The sequence below is a fragment of the Sander vitreus genome, chromosome 9, assembly GCF_031162955.1.
Source record: "Sander vitreus isolate 19-12246 chromosome 9, sanVit1, whole genome shotgun sequence".
Lineage (NCBI taxonomy): Eukaryota > Metazoa > Chordata > Actinopteri > Perciformes > Percidae > Sander > Sander vitreus.
In genome coordinates, this window is record NC_135863.1 from 10,233,630 (window position 1) to 10,254,226 (window position 20,597).

Genomic DNA, 20,597 nt, shown 5'->3' on the forward strand with positions numbered 1-20,597 from the left:
AGATAAAATTACAATATCAACTTGCAGTAGCATGATTCAGTCTGCACTTGAGTGCACAATGCAATTCTGTTGAAAGTGTGTGGTGCCTGTCAAATAAATCACACATAACGGTATATGTGCATATAGTATAACACCACATCAAAAGAAAGACTTTGGTTAGATCTAACATGCACGTTATATATGGAAATGTATTTATAGAAGATAGAGTAGGCAACATCAAATTTGTAGGCTACAAATAACAATTGATACATTGTATTTGCTGGCTATACTTGCACAAATTCACACTATTGTTTTGGTCATGCATGTTCACAATGTGGTTCAACATTACTTCCATCATTACAACAGCAGGTGTCAGTCAAACTTCATTTTGGAGCAGTCCAGCGCAGACACGGCCTACTGTGGTGTATTGACCGACTTCTAAAAATGAAAACCAAATAATTTAGGTGCTCAAAACTCAAAATGTGACTCAACACCGTTTCTCAATTATAACATTCTATTATATTAGGCATGATGTTTTATTAAACTGTCCGCTTTTAAAGTTAATCATACTGCTCGCTGCCGCACTCTCGGTCTATTTTTGTGACATACCATTCTGGGATATACATTTAATAATTATATATTATAATAATAATAATAATAAAAATAATAATAATGATAATAATAATAATCATAATGTGGCTTGTAGTTTTATCTTTTACTGTAATTTACAACGGCTGTCCTCATTACATTTTTATCTTATTAAAGTTAATTATTAACATTAATAATGGCTAAATAAGATGAAATGTTTCTAAATAATAATTGTAATAGTATTTTTTTAATTAACAGAATTTAACCTTTTGGTTAAAATCGTATGGTCAAAATACACTCGGGAGCTTTCATTCCCAAGGAAACAAGCAAAAGGAAGTGACGTTTAGCAGCGTCAGCCTTTTCCGCTCTCTTTTCATTGAGGCTCAGCTAGCGGCCGGGTGGGTACACGTTTTGTCCAGTATATATTTATCGATTTATAGTGAACGTTGATTTGTTGAATGCGATTAAAACAATATTTTGATCGTCGTATGTCGTCAATAATTGTGTATTAAGTATTACGGTCTCATTTTCAACGTAGAAAATCGAGAAAATTGTGACTAACCGCCACGCTAACGTTACGTGCATGTGGCGAGGCCCTGCACTGAGTTCACTCTGTTGCTAACATTAGCTAACACACATTGTGAGCTGCTTACCAAAAAACAGGAAACCTATCACGATTAATACAAATGTATAAAACGTTACCATTTCGGTCCTAAAAAATGTGGATGACGGATCTCTTTGTCGTTGACTTGTCAAGATGGTGCCTGCCAGTTATCGTGTTGTCAGCTATTTAGATGCACGTTAAACTTTGAGCTAACGACAGTTTTTCTCTCAGCCTGCAAACATGCAGATCTTCGTGAAGACGTTGACGGGGAAGACCATCACGCTTGAGGTTGAGCCCAGCGACACTATCGAAAATGTCAAGGCAAAGATTCAGGATAAGGAAGGTGAGCAGTCACATTTAAGTCTTAACGTGATGGGAGTCTTGACAGTTTGTTAGCTAGCAACTTTGACTCTACAAAAAATTCTTTGGAAGCCATTTACCTTCAGGTTGACTATTTATGCAGTGGTGATAGGTGTGTATAAGTTTAAGTATAGGTATTTTGCTTCAGAGCAAGCCAGTATATTTCGTCTAAGTTAATGGTAGACTAGATTTGTTACTTTCATCTAAGGGACTTGTGATTTAAAAGCAGAAACAAGTTTGTAGTAGGGTAGACATTACAGTGATGTGTTTTACCTGTGTGAATCCGTTTTTTTTTTTATCCACTTGGCATGTCTGCCTCTTGAGCTAAAATAAAAATTGTTCATGGTCAAATGTAAATTGCAGTTTGGCTGAAAGTATTGTGTTTGCAGGAATTCCCCCTGATCAGCAGCGTCTGATCTTCGCTGGCAAACAGCTTGAGGATGGACGCACACTGTCTGACTACAACATCCAGAAAGGTAACTGCTTATATCAATTCAAGCTGAATGTGTCAATGGTCACAGTAAACCATAGACGAGATTCTTATAGTGAAACAAAAGTTTAAACAGCAAAAGATAAGTTAAAACAGGAGTCCAAGAACTGTACGCTTTTACAGTGTACTTGGTTATTGTAAAATGCTTAGGTAGAGAAGTTTTTCTGTTGTGACTGAACTTGAGATTGACATCAAGGTGTCTTACCTGTCCATCAGAATCCACTCTGCATCTGGTTCTGCGTCTGCGTGGTGGCATCATCGAGCCTTCTCTCAGACAGCTAGCCCAGAAATACAACTGCGACAAGATGATCTGCCGCAAGTAAGTCTTTAAAATCAGCCAGCAGTCTATTTAACTTTATCTAAGGTTGTACGATACTGCAGTTTACTGTGAAGTAAGTGATAAGGTTAAATTTAAGACAAACACTTTAAATGGCACCACAATCCGTGTGGTTTGATCAGTTTTATAAAAAAGACTTGTATTGAACTACGTGGATTCAAAATAAGATGGAATAGTACTTTAATTTGATTGCAGAGTGTCAAATTTAGTCATTCATTTGTGTAATTAATGAATGGCTATTAGTGTTAAGTTTTTTTCAGCATTAAGCCGGTGTTTCACAAGATTTAGTCTTAGGCTAAAAACTGATTTAGATTATTTATTTATTTATTTCTCCAAATGGTGGCAGATCATAAATTTGTTAGCACCAGAATTAATGTTTTCGCAAAAACTGTACATTAAAATTCTATTGCAGAACTTTAATGTTATTTCAGGAGACATTTCTTTATCGTTGGCCCCTGACCACTTGTTTTGCAGGTGTTATGCCCGCCTGCACCCCCGTGCTGTCAACTGCCGTAAGAAGAAGTGTGGACACACCAACAATCTTCGCCCCAAGAAGAAGCTGAAGTAGAGATTACGCAAGAATTGGCTCTCTATGCCATTTTGTGTTAAAATAAATGTGAGAAAATGATGATGCTGCTTGACTGACTTGTATTTTTCAGTGGCGGGAAGAAATTGTTGTCTGGCTTAATTTGAATTCATGTGTGCAATCTGAGATCTTACGGCTGTGTGAGGTCAATTTAACTGCAAGAAAGAATTAACCAGACTGACAAGATAAAGCTGGTGCAATAAACTCCTGAACTGTTTGCTAACTTCTTCCAAAGGTAGATAAGATATTCATAAGAATTTGGCAAGTAATTGGCATCACAAGCCTGTTCACGGAGGTATCTGGGTAATTCAGTAAACCTGCTGCTTGGAACTGGTGCTAGTTGAAACGAACACAGTGCTGGTTTGTGCCGGCTGGGAGTGGTTTTTACTTTTATTTCAATATGGCACACAAAATAGCACATGCTGGTTGGGTTAGTCTGAATTGATGGCACTGTGCGGCACAAACAGAATCTCGTGTGTCTGAACTGCATCGCTGCAATACCGTAATAAACCTCAGGCAGCTGGTAGTGGATGACTCACAAAGACCACAGCAGTGACTGTATGACTGAGTTTTAATGTTGAACAGTTCTATACAAATATATAAGGAACTTAGCTCACTATCAAATTCCATACAAACACCTACTCTTCTCAAATTAGTATTCTTGTGAAACAAATCATAGCCTTGAATTCTCATTTACCAATACTTCAATGAAACTAAATGAAATATTCTGAGGTATTTTGACTAGTGCTGAAATGTTTTAGACTGAGCAGTTAAACTCAAAATGTACATTAAAATTTAAGAATCTGATGAGATGAACTATTATGCAGAAGTTTTTCTTCCAGTTGATGTGGGTTTAGCATGACAGTGGTGCATCTTTGGTACTGTGTTCTCTCTTAGCTGTAGCTTGTGACATGTTTTAAAAAGGCCTTATTCCAGTGTACATAAGGAGGAACCCACCCACTGATAGTCAAACATTGTTTATTGCAATTTTTTCTGTTTGTGATGTCCCTTAATCGGCATCTACTATTTATGCTTCAGCTGTTGATTTCAGCATTTTCCAGAATGTATTCTGATATCCCCCACCCACCCAATAAGGGGTATGAACGGGCATATTTGAACAGAATATATACATCACCAGCAGGTCCCTAAATAGTCTCAAATATAAGGTGGATTCCTTCTTTAACCTGTTGTAAATACAAAATAATATTAATGGTCTAATTTACATTCTATTATAAAACTACAACACAGTAGTATACCTTAAACGTGCTGTTACACTCTTAAGTGTAAGTACAATAATCCCGAAAGGCGTCCTCTTTTGCCCCCACAACTTTTCAATAGAAAGGTCAGATACCAGGGCGGAATGTTGGGCCTTTAAGAGGACAGTCTCTTTTCTGTGTATACGGAAACAATAGAAACATACGTTATTGTGCTTTAATGATACACTGCAATAAGGCTGTTTTGAAGCAAAGTGTTTCAACCATGAGGAGCTGATGGCCTCTGCATTTTCTTTATGCTTGATAAATGGCTGGTAGCATTCTGTCATAATCTGGTGAAGTCAAAAAAAAAAAAAAAAACAGTTTAAAATGGATGAGAACAGGCTTTACAGAGGTCTCCTTACCTACAAATTACTTATATTAACTATAAACAGGCATCTATGCTAGAAACATTATTGCTAATTGTGTGATGCTTGCATGTAGCAGCTGAAGCCAGAACTCCCAGAAAGTGTAGTAACTTGTCAAAAATATAAAACGTCAATCTTATTGTAGGTATAATATAACCTCTTAATGTGATCAATAGCAACATAATGCAGTGAGATATTAACTGCCATTACTGTATTTGGCTTGTTGAACTGTAGAGGTCTTTGTTTTATCTCAAGCTATAATATAAATTGTGGTTATAAATAAACCATGAGTTGAAAATTGTATAACACTTACAAAGTAATGTTATAATAGGTTTCTAATACATTATCGGGTAGCTCATTACATTAACAGGTTTTTTTGTTTTTTTTTGGCCAGTTTAAAATCACATGTTGGCATGTTAATGATTCTGGAAGTTACTGCATCATCAGCTGCAAAAGACCGCATCTTATTTGTACCTATATTACCTTTATATGAAGAAATCAATAACTCATTAGGGGGGTTGTCACACACACACACACACACACACACACACACACACACACACACACACACACACACACACCTTGGCAGGTACAGGGCTTCTGCAGAGCTCATGCAGTGCTCTCAGTGATCTATGCCCTGCGGAGCTGCTCTTCAGGTTATTAGACTTGTAGTGTTGAGCAACACAGAAGACGTACATAAAGGAAAACTGGATCATTTTGTTAACACTGACACATGTAAACTAAATCAAACTTGGCACGAACAAAATCAAGTGCAACCTCAAGTTCAACTAAACAGGGTGGGAAAGCGGCATCTCTGTCCACAGGCCACAGTGACCCATCTGGATCTTTCCTTCAAATGCTGTGCTTCCTGTCAAAGTGGTGGAGAAGACAAACCTACCAGCCGCAGATTTGAATTCAGCAGAAATTTCATCTGTGATTTCCCATCGTGACCAAGTATGAGTAGTACCCATCGATGAACATGAATAATAGAACAAAGTGAGAAAAGAGCAGTCTTCATAAAACAAACAGTTGTATGCTGGCGATCCTCAGAGGACAGAATGGGAGCAGGTTGTTCTGAGTTTGTTAATGTTCTGGCTGGTGTGAGACCAGCCCAGGCTGCTGATGGTGAACTGGAGCTAACTTTATTCAGGGTCTTTGCCTCCATGTGTCTTTATCCTGACCAAACTTCTACTGGGTGCATCTCCACAGCTTATTCATAAAGGACTAATATGTGTGGGCCTCATGCTGTTTAATGTGTCAAACTGCAGTGAACAAAACATTTATGAACAGTCGCTTGGTTGTTCCTATCAACCAAATGTCCAGAATTATGATCAAATATTTATGATTAATATAAGTATAAAATGTAATTGTCCATTTAACTTTATTGTCTAACCATCTCAAGCACTGATGCAAGTCCTGCTGTTACAGGACTGAAGTTTTACTATCTGTGCTCAGACATGGTTGAATGGTTGGGACCTCCAGCTCTGCAGGCAAACAGCACCGCTGGCTTTTATTAAACACCATCAGGCCATTAGCTTTCAATTCTTTCCTAGTTTTACTGCTACTCTTGCCTCTTGTTCAGTAAAACAATATTTTAATACAAGTGTATTGCTCACTCTGTATTGAATAAAGTACATCGCACAAAAATAGTCTAACAAGTAGAAAATCTTTTGATATCTGTTGGAAATGTCTATTTTTGCAATATAGCAAGCCTAAAATCAGTTTTGGTTAAGTATTATTTTCTGTCAATAAATCATTACATCAGTCCTTTTGAGACATCAGTATTATTACCATAAACAACTGAGACCATCACTGCAAAGACTGTCAGCAGCCACTACTCAGCGTTTTAAGCCTCTGAACACCCATACAGGTGATTTCAGTTTTTGTGGCTGATTAGACCACTGCTCAGGTTGAAAATGGGCTGGAGCTTAGATGGGAATTTATTAGGTCACAAGTCTTTTCTACCAATAAAAATGGTAAATCTGTCAATCTTCCTGCTCTAACTGGTGCAACAAGGCTAACAAGAGACTCAGAAACATGTCAATCAATTAGACTAGACACACCCACACAGTCCTGGGAAGCGGTCCAACCGGCCTTAAAACCTGTGTGTGTGTTCAGGGCCTTTAAGTACACTGGATTGCAATGTCATGAAAAAGGGCAGAACAAATTCATCTAAAGCTAAAGTGTTCGGTGATGGCAGATTGTGAAAAGAGTAAAAATCATTATGAGGATCTGAAGGACATGCAGCTGCTGGGAACTATGATATGGAAAACTAGTAGTAGCCAGTTAGACCACACTGTCAACTGTTTATGATAATGACATCCACCAAGATTGCAGTATGAATGTGACAATGCTTTTTATTTTGTTTCTGATACCTGCTGTTTACCTGCACTGATCTTAAAAACACAGATCCATAAAAGGTAAACACCTGTACCGTTTCCCACCATATTGCTTTGATTGTTGCTCTGCTGATAAACCAGTAAAACACAAATCAAGGCCGCATGGGTGAAACAAGTGCTGATTGCGGAGATGCAGCCCAACTGCTGCTGTGGCTATTTGTCGATGAGTTTTGCCAGGCTCTGTCTCAGGTCGTTCAGGTCGCCAATTTTGACGTCCAGAACGTCGATGATGTGTCGGACCTCAACCGCCGCCTGGTCCTGCTCCTCCCGGTTAGATGCCAGCGTCTTTTCAGCACTCTGGACACGATCCTCCAAGTCACAGTTTCGTCTCTCCAGATCCTGCAGACACATTAACTGTTGTTAATACAGTTAACTCATCTGAATGCATTTCTGGATTATTTCTGCATGGATTTGGTGTCCAAATGATATGCTTTCTTTGTATTTAAGCATGTAAGCATTTGTAAGTAAGCATGAACAACCAGTGCTCTTAAATGTTTAAAATGAATTGTAGAAATAATTTTGCAGAGTAGTATTGTAAATCACTCTGGTCCAGAATGTCTGAATGTAATCCTCGAGTAAACCGTTTCTTGCTGTTATTTCTGTCACCTCTGTCCATGATATATGCCCTGATAATAAAAGTTATAATGGGAAAGAGCGCCAACACTTAATGCACGTGGGCTTTGTACATTGCTTTTCTTCTGCCTGTATGGTTCAAGATGGATCACAAATACTTTATCAATAGGATATTTTACACGTTTATATGTGCAAACTGAGTATAACAATCAGTACAATTTATCCCAGTTTATGTCTCCATGCCTTTACTCTATTTTGCCTTTGCAGTATTTGTGTATTCCAACATCAATATAGTACAGATGCATACAGTATTAAATACTAGATTAACCATATAAACTGGACTACAGTACAACAGCTTTGGAGCAGGTACAAGTAAAGCATCTTGGCCCGTTGTTTCTGCAGGATTTAACAAGAACCGGTTCAGCTTTTCTTAAATGCATGTAAATTCTCTCCTTGTGTGGCTGCTGACTGCAATAAAGTTTATTGAGAATGTCACATCATTTATTTGCTTTAAACCATTTATACCACATATTTAAATGTGCAATTTTGTGCTTATGAGGTTATTCTGCATGTTAAATGCACCAATGAATAGATTATGGAACGAACACAGGACAGCAAAGGTCAAATATGAATATACATAATTCACAGCTGACACCACCATTAATGATAGAGGACCTAATTAAGGCTATGCAATATGCATCAGGTACAATCTCCTGAATTAGCATAGAGACTCAATACTATTTGTTTTCTCCTTGAAGTCCTCAGTTCTTCTGTACCGATTCTCTGCTGCAAGTCTGAACTGTGCTGTCTCTGTTATAGGTTCAGTATCAGTGATTTGTTTTCCACTTGTCGGCTGTGTGGTTGTTTGGTTTGGAAAACAACAGAAAACATGTAAGCCGGTCAGCACTCTGCAAGCCTTTTGCTTTCCTTACCATAAGGAAGCTTCTAGTCTAGCATCAACACTTACAGGGGTGAAATTGGCCAGGTCTCACATCAGCCTACTCTATGTCATCAGGGGATGCTTAACTTAGCACATCTTCAACAATGTATATATTTGGTACACTTTTCTGTGTCTTAATAATTCAAACAATGACTAAATCATCTTTGTAGCTGTAGAGAACATAGTCTTAAATGAGGTGATGTAAGAACGTGCGAACATCAGAACTTCTACAGGGTTTCACGCGAGAACCACAGGACCACATATCACACGGAATTCCATCTTGTCAGGCTTAAGTAAAACGTTTGTGTCTAAACAACCATCTGTTGGACCGCGTCCTGTGCGGAGCTAATGGCAGCTACAGGCGTGGTTAAGGTGTGTGTGACGGCCACTACTCATTCAAAAAAACATTGGTGGACGTGAGAAACAGGTGGTTCATCCAATCACCTGTAATGTATTCTTTAAAGGGTTGTCTAACCTTGTTATATATTTATTTGCAGTTTGTCAAATGATTTTGTAGTCTATGCGCACACACATGCATCCATGGCAACCCTGAAACCAAAGATATTTTTGTGATATAATACAAGCTCTACAAGTTTAGTAACAATGACAATGTAGGTGAGGAGAACCAATTTGTGCAGCAGTACCACCAACCAGTCCCATTCATCATGTTTTGTACGGGTTGTAGCCTTGAAAATCACAGGTCTGCTAAAAGTCTGTGAAGTTTTTCTCCTCAAGGAAGATATACAACAAAAAAAGAAAAGATTTGACAGTTTACTTATTGAAACTACAATTTCACAAGAAATGTAATTAGTTTCCATTGTTTTGTAAATTCTCGTACTGAAAGAAGCCAATCTATGGGTGAACGCTAATTGCCCCTCTTTTTGTTTATTTGTTGTGTATTCTTATTTCTCTTGCTACTGTATATGTTTACATTTTTCTAATTGAAAAATGTTGTAATGTAAAACTAAAAACACATTCTTTGACCATAAAGCCTGTATGAAGCAATGTATGTGCCATTTTCCAGTAACACAAGGGTACTGGATATGCTAAAGTTGACTACAACATGACATTTTAGAAGGGAGAAACAACCCACTCAGCCAGTTGTCATCTTACCTGGAGTCTCTGCATGGCCTCCTCTCTCTCTTTCTCCAGCTCACCCACATCGGTTTTCTTGCTTTGCAGATTGTGAATTTCCTGAAAACACAGTGATTTCAAACTGTCACAACACCACTTTCACACCGCCTTCCCACACATCCACCATCCCTATTTATCAGAACATGAGACATTCATCTCTTGTTTTGCACTAAAATACTTCATGTGGTTTTAAAATATCAATCAGTTGTTGATAGAATTTAGGACACCTTGAAGTTTCCAGCGAAGAGGGTGATTCTGCCCCCGGGGAAACATACCACCGTGACCTTGCACAAATCCTGTTGCCAAAACTGAAACTTGTTTAGACGACGTGACAGACATGGTTATGTTAATCAGGCCGGAGGACATCAGCGAGCTGCTTTCAAGGAATATTTCACTTTAAGGTCTGTTTATTTATTCGGGAGAAATGGGTTTTGGCTGAGCGTGCCTTGCATGCATTTGATAGACATTAACATGGTTCAAACAAACAAACTATTCACAAGGTGATACTTTGGCATCATTAAAAATAATATTAAAGCAAACTTGGAAACAGTTATGAAGGTGAGTCAGAGTCCTGATTTCACTCCACATATACTATAGGTGGCAGCTCTGGGTATGTTGTCTGAAGCTTGTGGTATTTTATGAAAGCTCTGAATCCACAAGAAGATTTACAGTTGCTTGAAGATAAATTAAGGACTTAGTAGAAATAGACACTAGAAGGGCATTAGTAAAAAACCCAAAGCACATTCTTTTCTCAACATTTGTTTAGTTATTATCTTTTGGTTGAGACAAAAACAAGATTATTAAACCAGAAAGACCTCATTAAAGCCTTAAAGATGATTTAGAGAATAAATACTCCAACTGGCACTTGCACAATACATTTACTATATAACAGTTTTACTGATCGATTCCGTAGTTTTTAAATGAATATCAGCTGGAGATTGAGGCTCTATTTTCACAAACTGAAAACAAACATATCCAATTGATTACTGGAAATATATTATGTTTGCAGGTGTATGTACAGTATGAGATGGCTTTCCACACTGAGGTTCCCTTTAGGTTGGTAAATGGATTTGGTGTCTGGTGTCTTGCCTGATCTTTGGCGCTCAGCAGGGCTTCCAGCTCCTCCAGTGAGCGAGTCAGCTCCTCTCTAGCAGTCTGCCCTGCAGCAGGATGCCCCAGCTGGGCCTCAAGCTCTGCCACCTGGAAAACACACACACACACACACACACACACACAAAAATGAGCATGATATGGGAAAAGGGTCCATTGTAATGAGGAGAAGAATGTACTGGGATCTAATTTTAGCGGTTATCCAAATGAAAAGCTTTGTATAAACCTGTGTGGGGTTATTTTATGACCCTTTCCCTTCAGCGAAAAAATGGAAACCATATATCACAATATAGTCACATACAAATAGTTTGATGATTACTACTGATGGAAATGAGGAAAACCAACAGAGGGTCATCGCCTACACACAGGATGACTCATTCTATCTCATCTCTCTTGACCACACACACACTTCTGTTGATAAAAGCTTTACTGCCAGTGGTCACAGTGCTGAACTCTTTCGCCTTGGAGATTTTTTTTAATTGCTGGAGGAATGCGACTTTGTGGAAATGCATGAAAAAAGTTCCCAATCTGACCCACTTTTTTGTGTTTAACATATTATTAGAAAATCCAAAGCCAGTGAGTGAGAGTTTGATTAAACAGGGACAAACTGTTCAGCCTTTGAAGTCTGAACGTGAAGTACTTATCCATAAGTATTGATCCCGCAAGGGAAAGTACAATTGTTTCACTCAGTTGTTAGAACACACATTGTATTGCGTGACTTTGGTGAATCCAAACTAACCCTTTAAAACACCAAAGTCAGACAATAACACATGGAGGCAGCAGTATACCAGCAACTGCCATGTTCTGCAAAGTAAAATTACTGTTTTTGTCAGGAGTCTGGATGCTTTAAAAAGAGCACTGGGACTTCAAAAAAGAAAAGAGAAAAAAGAAAAACAATATACTGTCATGTTTGCATGTGAGAGTAATCAGATTAAGACAATAATCTAATTGTGTCCCCAGTGTTTACACAGTTTGAAGTAACAGGATTTGTTGATAACATGCTTTTCACCGCGTTTATTTAAAAACTGATAAGACTTATAGTACATCAGGTTTTGTTTTCTAAATCAAACATTAGCTCTACTGACCTCTGCACAGTTTAAAAAAAAAATCTGAATAATGTGTTTATATGCCCTAAAAAATAGACGTATTGTTGATAAATCTATAAGTGTTAGGTCTAACCTGAGAGATCGCCCCCCCCCCCAAATAAAGATAATTAGTTAAAAAGGTTTTAATGATAGTCTGGGTATTCTGAACGTTGCATTAACTGGACTAAATGGATCAAATGTGCATGTCAGTATGTACTCATTACTGTTAGCTGCTGTAGATGAAACCTGACTTTAGTCGTGATCACAGCTGACATGTGAAACATTTGTTTGCTAACTTACACTTGGGCTGTTCATCTTTTACACACGGTTATTTATAATATCTAGGATAATCTTACATTTCTCAACTGCAGGCCAAATGTTTAACTGTGAGGAGTGTAAGGATTGAAATCACAGTACTGTATGAAAAAACAGATTAATTGATAATGCTAATAATAGTTTTAGTTAGAAATACTGCTGGCTCCTTGTACTGACAATGTATGATAGATAAGAGTGTGTTAAAGAAATCTGAAATGAAAAATAAAAAGGAAAACAGGAGAATTCAAACAAACTCTTGACCTCTTTCATATTGGTGATGAGGAATCATCACAATGCTTTTTATTTCTTACATTTCAATTCACCCTTGATATCTGTGTCAGATCAATGTCTGAAATGTAAATGTGTGTGTGAAGCGAGAGAGGGTTTCCTGCTCCCATGTAATTATTTCCCTTTCCCTCCCTTTAGCATCTCCTCTGCATTTTCACAGACAATTTGTGTGGCTCTTTATAGATTCCACGCTACGCAACGTTGCACGCCATCCTAACTGAGCTTCAGAAAACCGCTGCGGGTTGAGGGGGGGGTCCACGTGATCCCAGAGGACTCAACCCCTTCGTATCCACCGAGTATATGACAGCTACTGTCCCCAGAGGCACCAGCTCTATGTCTCTGAACTCCACACAAATAAACATGAAGAGAGAAACCTGTGACACCATTGATTTCTTTCTAACTTAATGTTCCCAGGAACGCTTTAATCTCAATAGATTGACAGGAGATTGAAAAACGATGGTGTGATACACATGTGTATATATATATATATGTATGTATATATATATATATACACACACACACACATATATACACACACACGGTATATACATCTTATACATCAAGGAGCAGTGACCTCAATAAAATATCAATGCAGATGCAGCAACATCAACAACAAAAAACAGATGGTGACTGTCAAACAGTTGCTTTTTAATGTATTCACTATATTCTACAAAGTTACATTAGGAATGCCCATCTGTCTGGGATTTTTACCGTACGTTCATCTCCATTCATGGCAGTTACCATTGATTCCAATGCTGACCCTGTTTAAAACATAGCTAAAAACTCTGCTGTGCATCCTGTCAGTATGTTCCAAGCACTCTGCAACATTAACCGGCAACTATTTTAATAATTAATCCTTTCAGTCAAGCAAAATGCCAAATATTCTCAGGTTTCAGCTTCTCAAAGGTGATGATTTACTTATTTTCTATGTCACATATTACAGTAAATTGAATATATTTAGGTGAGCTCACCATCTTTAGACAGTTTATGACTAATTATTTGTATTCAGTGTCTAGAAATTTGATTTCCATCCAAAAATCACAGTTGCAAAAAAATCCCCAAAACTCAGAAATACAAACCAAAAGGCAAACAATACAGTCACGTTGGAACCATGGTTTTAGATTCAAATCACATTTTTTTGTGTTTTATAAAATTTAGGTCTTTGTCATATTTTTTATTCTAGTTTTGGTTGCGATTGTTGTTTGTCATAATTCCAGATTTCATATAAGATTTCCATAATTCAAGACCTTACAACAGATACAATTACAAATGTCGTAAAACAATCCAGCAAAGACCTACTAGTAAATGTCAAATTAATTACTAAAAAATACCAAATATGAACAAGAACAAAAACACCTATTCAGGTATCCTACAATTAAATACAATAAATAACCTACGTATTGCACTCTACGTGTTGCTAATTCTCATTAAAAATGAGCAGGGGTCAGAGTCAACCCAGAAAATAAATGGTCTGCTGTGGATGAACACAAACATAGCTGATGCCGGGAGTGTGACGAGGGAGAAAAAGCCAGCCAACCGCTCTCCTTCTGCACCTATGATGATTTATCTTCTTCCTCTAACTGGGGCAGAGAGGAGGGAGAAGGGTGGGCAGTATAGGGTGTCCTGTCCCAAAAAAAAAACAAAAAAAAAAACATCCCTGCCCCCCTCAACACCCCCTTGCCAAACCCTGGAGGCCTGCTCTACTTCCAGCCACCTGGTTGACTTTGCTGCAGTGTGTGTGTAGCTGTGTGTGTGTGTTTGGAGGGTGGTGGGGGGGTAACCTTCACCTGGGCTCGTAGAGATAGATGAAACCACAATGTGGGCTAAAAATAAAAGGGACAGTTTTCTGTCACTGGTGGTAATAGTTCCACAGCAGACCGGTTTGCGGCAGCACTTCATTCTGTCGCATTGAAGAAGCCTTGTTAAGCTTGACCAAGGGCATAATTTTCCCTCTCTGAATTAAAGATGAAATGTCTGCGTTCTTCTGGCCCTGCGATTATCACGGGAGCCTGTCAACAGAAATATCCCAAGGAGGGGGGGCTGGATGAAAAATGCATCTGCAGTTTGGAAGAGACCAAGTCCACGTGGGGATTTCAGTGTGATAGTTATAGATGCATGAATAAAAAGAAAATCTGCATAATATCCAGTTGCTATCCGAGTGGTCACATAGTGAGGGAATGAAAGGAAAATGTTTCATAGAAGCAAAACATACTTGTATTTCTGCTTTGATTTTAAATAAAGAGTTTTTTCTTCTCACCTCATCGGTCATTTTAAACCATATGCATACATATACGTTATGTCACATGCTTCCACCTAAACAATTATTAATTAGTGACAATGCAAGTTCAAGTTAATGTACTGATCTACTGCATATCTAGTTTATAATTCCCGCAGTTATGCAGAATAATTATAACATCTACAAGATTTTTGTGAGTTTTATTTATATATTAGGTTTACAGTATTCAAACTACACTGAGAAGGATGACGTGCAGCAGATGTAGATAAAAAAAAGACAAAATAGTTCATAGAATAACTTGTTTTGGAGAGATTAGCTGGAGAACATATTTCATCCTTTGGGCAACATGACATGACTTCGCGTAAACATACACGCCACTTTCTTAAAGCCAAGTGGCATATTATCTGTACGCATTTTGAGCTATCCGCATGTATGTCTACGCCTTATACAGTGGACGGCAGTCTGCAACGTCACAGCGTAGCCACGTGGCGTGTTATCGCGAGGCTACGTATTATCGCGAGGTTACGGTTGGGTTTAGGAAACGTCACACGCGGGTTTGGTTTAGGAAAAGAAGAAATGGTTGAAAAGAAGAAACGGTTGGGATTAGGAAAAGAACGGGGTTGGGTTTAGGAAAACAACAAACGTGGAAAGGAAACATCACACGCTGGACACAAAGGAAACGTCACACGCAGGACACGATTCCCGCTCTCCTGGGTGAAAGTCCTGTGTTTTACTCATCCTCCACCCCAACCAATCTCCCTAGATGGATTCAATGGATGGATGGAAGTCAATGGAGGCCAAACGGTCAAAAACCGAGTATGCATCTTGATAACACGCCAATAATGGCATACGAATTGGCGTGTCATACATACGCCACTACATGAGCTCAGTCTGCTTTGGGTGTGAAGTGATTGACAGGAAGCAGACCTTTGGAAACTAAAGTGGTTACTATTGGACCTCCTACTACAATCTACACCAAGACAACAGAAAATATTGGTTTGTGGTTCATGGTGTAAAAATGGTCCCAGTCAACTATGGTTCTAAACTGGTGCTCTAATGGTGTCAATTTTACATGTACGTTATACAACCAAAAATCACAAGTTTGTCTAAGAAGGCGTTACAATCTACACAACAAACAACATCCCTCAATTCTGATTGGAAAAAAAAATAAAAATAAAAAAAAAAGAGAAGTGAAAACCATATACTCAAGGTATAGTATTTTAAACTGCAGGTAACCATAGCGACAACACTGATGCGCCATGCTACTACTCACACAAAACAGATTACAAACAATTGAAACATAACCTCTTTTTGCCTTTAGTCATGGTTTGATAATACACTTTGAAGTGTCCCGAAATAGGAAATAATGATCCTCTGATACTGGGTAAAATTGTTGTGCATTATTATTTGCATCCAGCCTGAACTGCTGGTGCACCAGTTGCAAACACTTCAAAAAAATGATGTGATGAGGCACGAATAAACTCTCTAAATTGTGTCAAGTAGAAACATAACACTTCATAAACAACCTCAGAAAGGAGAACGGAGTTGAATCATCAACACCTCAACAGTGTCAGCCTTCACCAAACATTATGGATTGCACTACATCGTTATTATCTGCAGGGATATTGTGATATGAGGTGTTCATTTGTTCACACTCTGTACGTCACCTGGTCTCTGAGGCGATCGGTCTCCTCCTGGTATTCAGCCAGCTGTTTCTTCCACTGCTCCACGCTGCTGTTGGCTTCCTGCAGTGCTTCCACTAACTTGGAGTTACTGTCCTGCAGGGTGAAGAGTTCAGCCTCCAGGTTTATCTCACAAATTGACCTGAGGGGATGTCACAAAAAGACACAGACACTCAACGTAAAGCTGGAATTATTTACTTTATTTTAGTGGTGAGAAGGTAGTCGAGTAGTTTATTAGAGCTTTGTTTTTATCTGAGCTTTCACATACTCATTTGATCTATTGTTAACATACAAAATATAGATTACATTTATATCATGCTGCACCAGCTGTTTGAAGAAATTTTATATTTGACATGTATTCATTAATTTTAAGAAGCAATAAAGCCATGTACTGTAATGTCAGACAGAAATGGATTACTCTCTGTAATAAGTTTGTCTCTTTTAATCTATCCACTGACTTGTAAATTACCCTTAAATGTGAGTTTTATTATCAATTTTTTATTATAATTTATTAAATATTCTATCTCTTTGGTTTCTCTTTTGTCATTCATGTCTTTGAGACACACCTTACAATTCAGTCCTGCACAAGTGGAACTATGTCCACTAAGTCCAACATGGCTACAGATGTTCTTATCCAGGATTGATGTGAAAATAGTTATCACCTAATGAGTGCAATAATTACCAGTGTAGTAAAACAATGTTATATTACAAGTTCAGTCTCAAAATAATGTTTCACATTAGTCAATATAGTAGGTTTACTCAGGTCTTGGCGAGTGGACTTTTTAAAAACAATGTGGCTAGGCTGGGTATCGTTCAAAAATATTCAATACCGGTACCGATACCATTACCGTGACTTCCATACCGGTTCCTAAATTATACTTTTTCCGATACCAATTTTATACACAAAAAGAAATTACAACATTACGGCAAAAACCTTTTTATTTATTTTTCAGCTCCTACAACGTGGGCCTCTTCTCTGTGCGTAACGTAGAGTTTTTCCTGCCTGCCTCTGCGACATGTAACGTTAGACAACCAATCACAAACATTGTTAGATCTTGGTAGAAGCATGCTGCATGCTAACTGGGTCACTGTCGCTGATGATATTTACTCCTTACATATTGAAATTGGGTATTGAATGACAAGGCATTTTTTGATACTCAATACTTCAGATGCAATTTGGTCGGTGCCTAAAAAGTATTGAATTCGGTACCCAGCCCTAAATGTGGCTTATAACCTGCAAAAGAACAGAACAGCATATTCCTTTATTAGTGGAGAATTACAGAGACACAGGGTGCTATGGAAAAAATAAACCAACACGGGTGAAGTGCTATCCTTTATCAACATGCGGGAAAGATGGATCGGGTCCTGTGTGGCGGTAAATGTCAGGATTCAGTGGGTACATTTACTATTCCAGAGAGCTTTCAGACCAGAAGATGGAGTTTAGGAAACAGAGTAATTTCCATGACTACCAAACAAACAGCTTGGCAACCATAAAACCACTCACCATGGCAATAGGAAAAAAAAACCTAAATAGGCTTATGACAATCATAAAATAAAACCGACGGGACAATAGGTTGTAAAGCAGCCGGGTCAGAATGTTTTTTTCTGCTTCCTTGTCACAGATCAATAATGGGTACCGGGATCCATCTTGATGATAATTATGCTGCTTAAGTTCAGTGCCAGTAGGCCTGCCTGGTCTTAAGACCAGCAAAATTGGTGCTGAGTAGGTAGTTTACGGTGAGTTTTTAGAGCTATTTCTCTGAAACAGCTCCCTACCTGTAAATATCGATCATGGCCACTTACATTTTTAATTTGGATTCACTGTGTGAAAAAGAAACTAGAATTTAGTCTACAAAGTCTCGGGTAGTAGGGATGTGATGCTCCTCTCTGCTGCAGCCACACCTTACTGAGAATCTTTCCAGTTTATAATATATTTTGTATTTTCCCCTGTCAGTTATGTGTCATTTTTTCAAATAGCAGCTCTCATTTTAGAAAGAAAACCCTCAGCTGCAATGGGTACCAGCTCGGCTCTGTGGCTGGATAACAGTATGTGTTGTTTACAGAATAAATCCAGAGTTCTGCAGTCTCTACAAAACGTGTTCCCTGTGCCAATGAGGTCATGTTTTCAGCTTAGTTTGTTTAAAAGAGATCTCAAAAAGATATGCATGTAAAATAAAAATAAATAAAGATATTATAAAAAAAAAAAATAATAATAAAGATATCTCAAAAACCTGTCAACAGCTTTCAGTGACTTTTGGCAAAAAGTTGAACCATGGCTGAGGCAGAGAAAACATTTTTGGTATTTTTCATGAACTACTAAAATCACTTGAAAACAATTCAGAAAAAAACAATGTGATGCAGAATAACATTTAATAAACATTTATTTTGTTAAAATAACAAATGTGAAGAATTGTGGGCCTTACCAGAGGTACGCACTCTATAAATGCTTTGCATTTTAATGGCTTGTAGTCGTGAGGACAGGCTTTTAACAGTTTGAGTAAATTCCATTCACTGTACAGAGCTCAACAAAGTGCTCTGGTTATTTCGATCTGCTCATGTAGCCAAGCTGGGTGTCAGAGATGGGATTACAACCTTTGTAGTAAACTTGTTCAACTCTATCGGATAGAATTTCCATTTCAGTCCTCCCACACACTCACATATGCTGCTCTCCCTGTTGTTTTATTTTAATGTGTACTTTATGTCTATTTGTTTTGTGTATTATTGTTATTGCTATATTGCTAGTTATTCTCATGCCATATGTGTTGCTGCAGGCAAACTATTATATCATAAACAATCCAGAAACCAGATCACACTGAACATACCATGTACAGCTGGCCTCAGGAATTGCACAAGCTAAACAAAAACATTGGTCTCTATAGGTAAATATTCATTATACTGTATTGGAGTGGACTGGAATGTTTAAAGTGTGACTATACAGCATGGATGCATGTGCAGCATGTTGAATAAAATAAAAGTCTTAAAGTGCTGTTAACAATGAGATCCTCTCAGAGTCTGACCACATGTTCTGATCATTGCAGGTTATTAATGCAAAACTTAAAGGCAGTGGTGGAAAGTATATATATTTACTCAAGTGCTGTACTACTACTGTACCATTTTGTTATGTTCTTGAATATTTTTATTGTATGCTACTTTATACATTTCAAAGGGAATACTTGTAATTTTAACTTGTAACACTACATTAATTTGACAGATATAGGTTCTAGTTACTTTTTACATAAAAACATAAAAAACAAAACACATGATATGCTTATATGATATAAGGCAGTTCTATGCCATCTACCATGTAGTATACAAAGTATCTAAAATTGGCTCCCCATTGAAGGACTAACATTAAAATGCTCTTACGTGTATTCGCTAGTGATGAAAACAGAATAATATAATATTCTATAATAATATAAGACTGTGAAAGGAGCCATTTTGCATAATGAGTACATTTACTTTTGATCTTTTAAGTAACATTTTGAATTCAAGAATTTTACTTAAGCAAAGGACTGATGTACAATGTACTTCTTCTACCACTGCTAAAAGGCTAATTAGGTAACAAAAAACAAAAACTACAGAAAGACTAAGAAACCCAAACTGAAGACTAAACTTGATAATGTAAGACTACATTGAAATGTAAAAAGTATTGAGCGTCTTGCCCATGAATCTCAAATACAAGAGGGGCTTATCATGGCCTTAAAGTCATTAAAAGGCAATACGCTTTCTTTTCTCTCCAGACAATAAGCCTGGTGCAAACAGAGGCATGAGGGATAAACTTCTTGCTGAAGTAAAAAAAACATTGTCATTACCCTTCAGACAACATCTTTTTGACCCTCTCCTTCTCTGCCGTTAGCTCCACTTCGGCACTTGTGCTGCGAAACAGCTTTTCCTCGCCCGGACCGTTGACTGCGAGCAGCGGCGGAGAATGACGATCCTCCGACAACTCCTGGACCAACAGGGATGACAACAGGAACAGGACATGAGCTCTGTTGTAAAGTTAAAATCAGTAGCAGCTCTGTTAATACAACATTCATTTTATTCGGTATCGGCACTAAACCTGCTACTGGAAAACCAATAAAGAAGTAGAAGGTTAGACAGACCAGAGTCCTCTAATATAAAGTGCCCATTTAGAGGACAAGAGCACTTAACAGGGTACAACTAGTACATTTTCTCTGCACTACATCATTTTGTTCAGAGTGGGTGTTCTAAATTACATTAAGTGTTCCAATATGCCAGCATACCCATGAATAGATTTTCGATTGTGGCT

General features: G+C 37.9%; 2 protein-coding genes across 2 annotated transcripts in view; one reads left to right on the forward strand and one right to left on the reverse strand.

The window, feature by feature from the left end:
- Positions 1 to 882: 882 nt before the first annotated feature.
- Positions 883 to 2,987, forward strand: uba52 (ubiquitin A-52 residue ribosomal protein fusion product 1). Its single transcript, XM_078258675.1, has 5 exons — positions 883 to 965; positions 1,403 to 1,514; positions 1,921 to 2,007; positions 2,238 to 2,340; positions 2,833 to 2,987. Exons 2-5 carry the CDS (start codon positions 1,412 to 1,414, stop codon positions 2,924 to 2,926), a joined length of 387 nt encoding a protein of 128 aa, XP_078114801.1. The 5' UTR covers positions 883 to 965; positions 1,403 to 1,411; the 3' UTR covers positions 2,927 to 2,987.
- A 510-nt stretch (positions 2,988 to 3,497) lies between these two features.
- LOC144523943 (homer protein homolog 3-like) overlaps positions 3,498 to 20,597 on the reverse strand; it is a 42,583-nt gene continuing 25,483 nt past the window's right edge. Inside the window, 5 exon segments of the mRNA XM_078259914.1 lie at positions 3,498 to 7,303; positions 9,591 to 9,671; positions 10,701 to 10,811; positions 16,313 to 16,469; positions 20,140 to 20,276. Coding sequence (XP_078116040.1) covers positions 7,118 to 7,303; positions 9,591 to 9,671; positions 10,701 to 10,811; positions 16,313 to 16,469; positions 20,140 to 20,276 — 672 coding nt within the window. The 3' untranslated portion in view covers positions 3,498 to 7,117.

What these genes read in the sequence shown, in the direction of transcription:
- uba52 (XM_078258675.1), top strand. Translation starts at nt 1,412, where the DNA reads ATGCAGATCTTCGTGAAGACGTTGACGGGGAAGACCATCACGCTTGAG. An exon ending in TGACTACAACATCCAGAAAG is followed by an intron (nt 2,008 to 2,237) that starts GTAACTGCTTAT and finishes CCTGTCCATCAG; the next exon opens with AATCCACTCTGCATCTGGTT. An exon ending in GACAAGATGATCTGCCGCAA is followed by an intron (nt 2,341 to 2,832) that starts GTAAGTCTTTAA and finishes CTTGTTTTGCAG; the next exon opens with GTGTTATGCCCGCCTGCACC.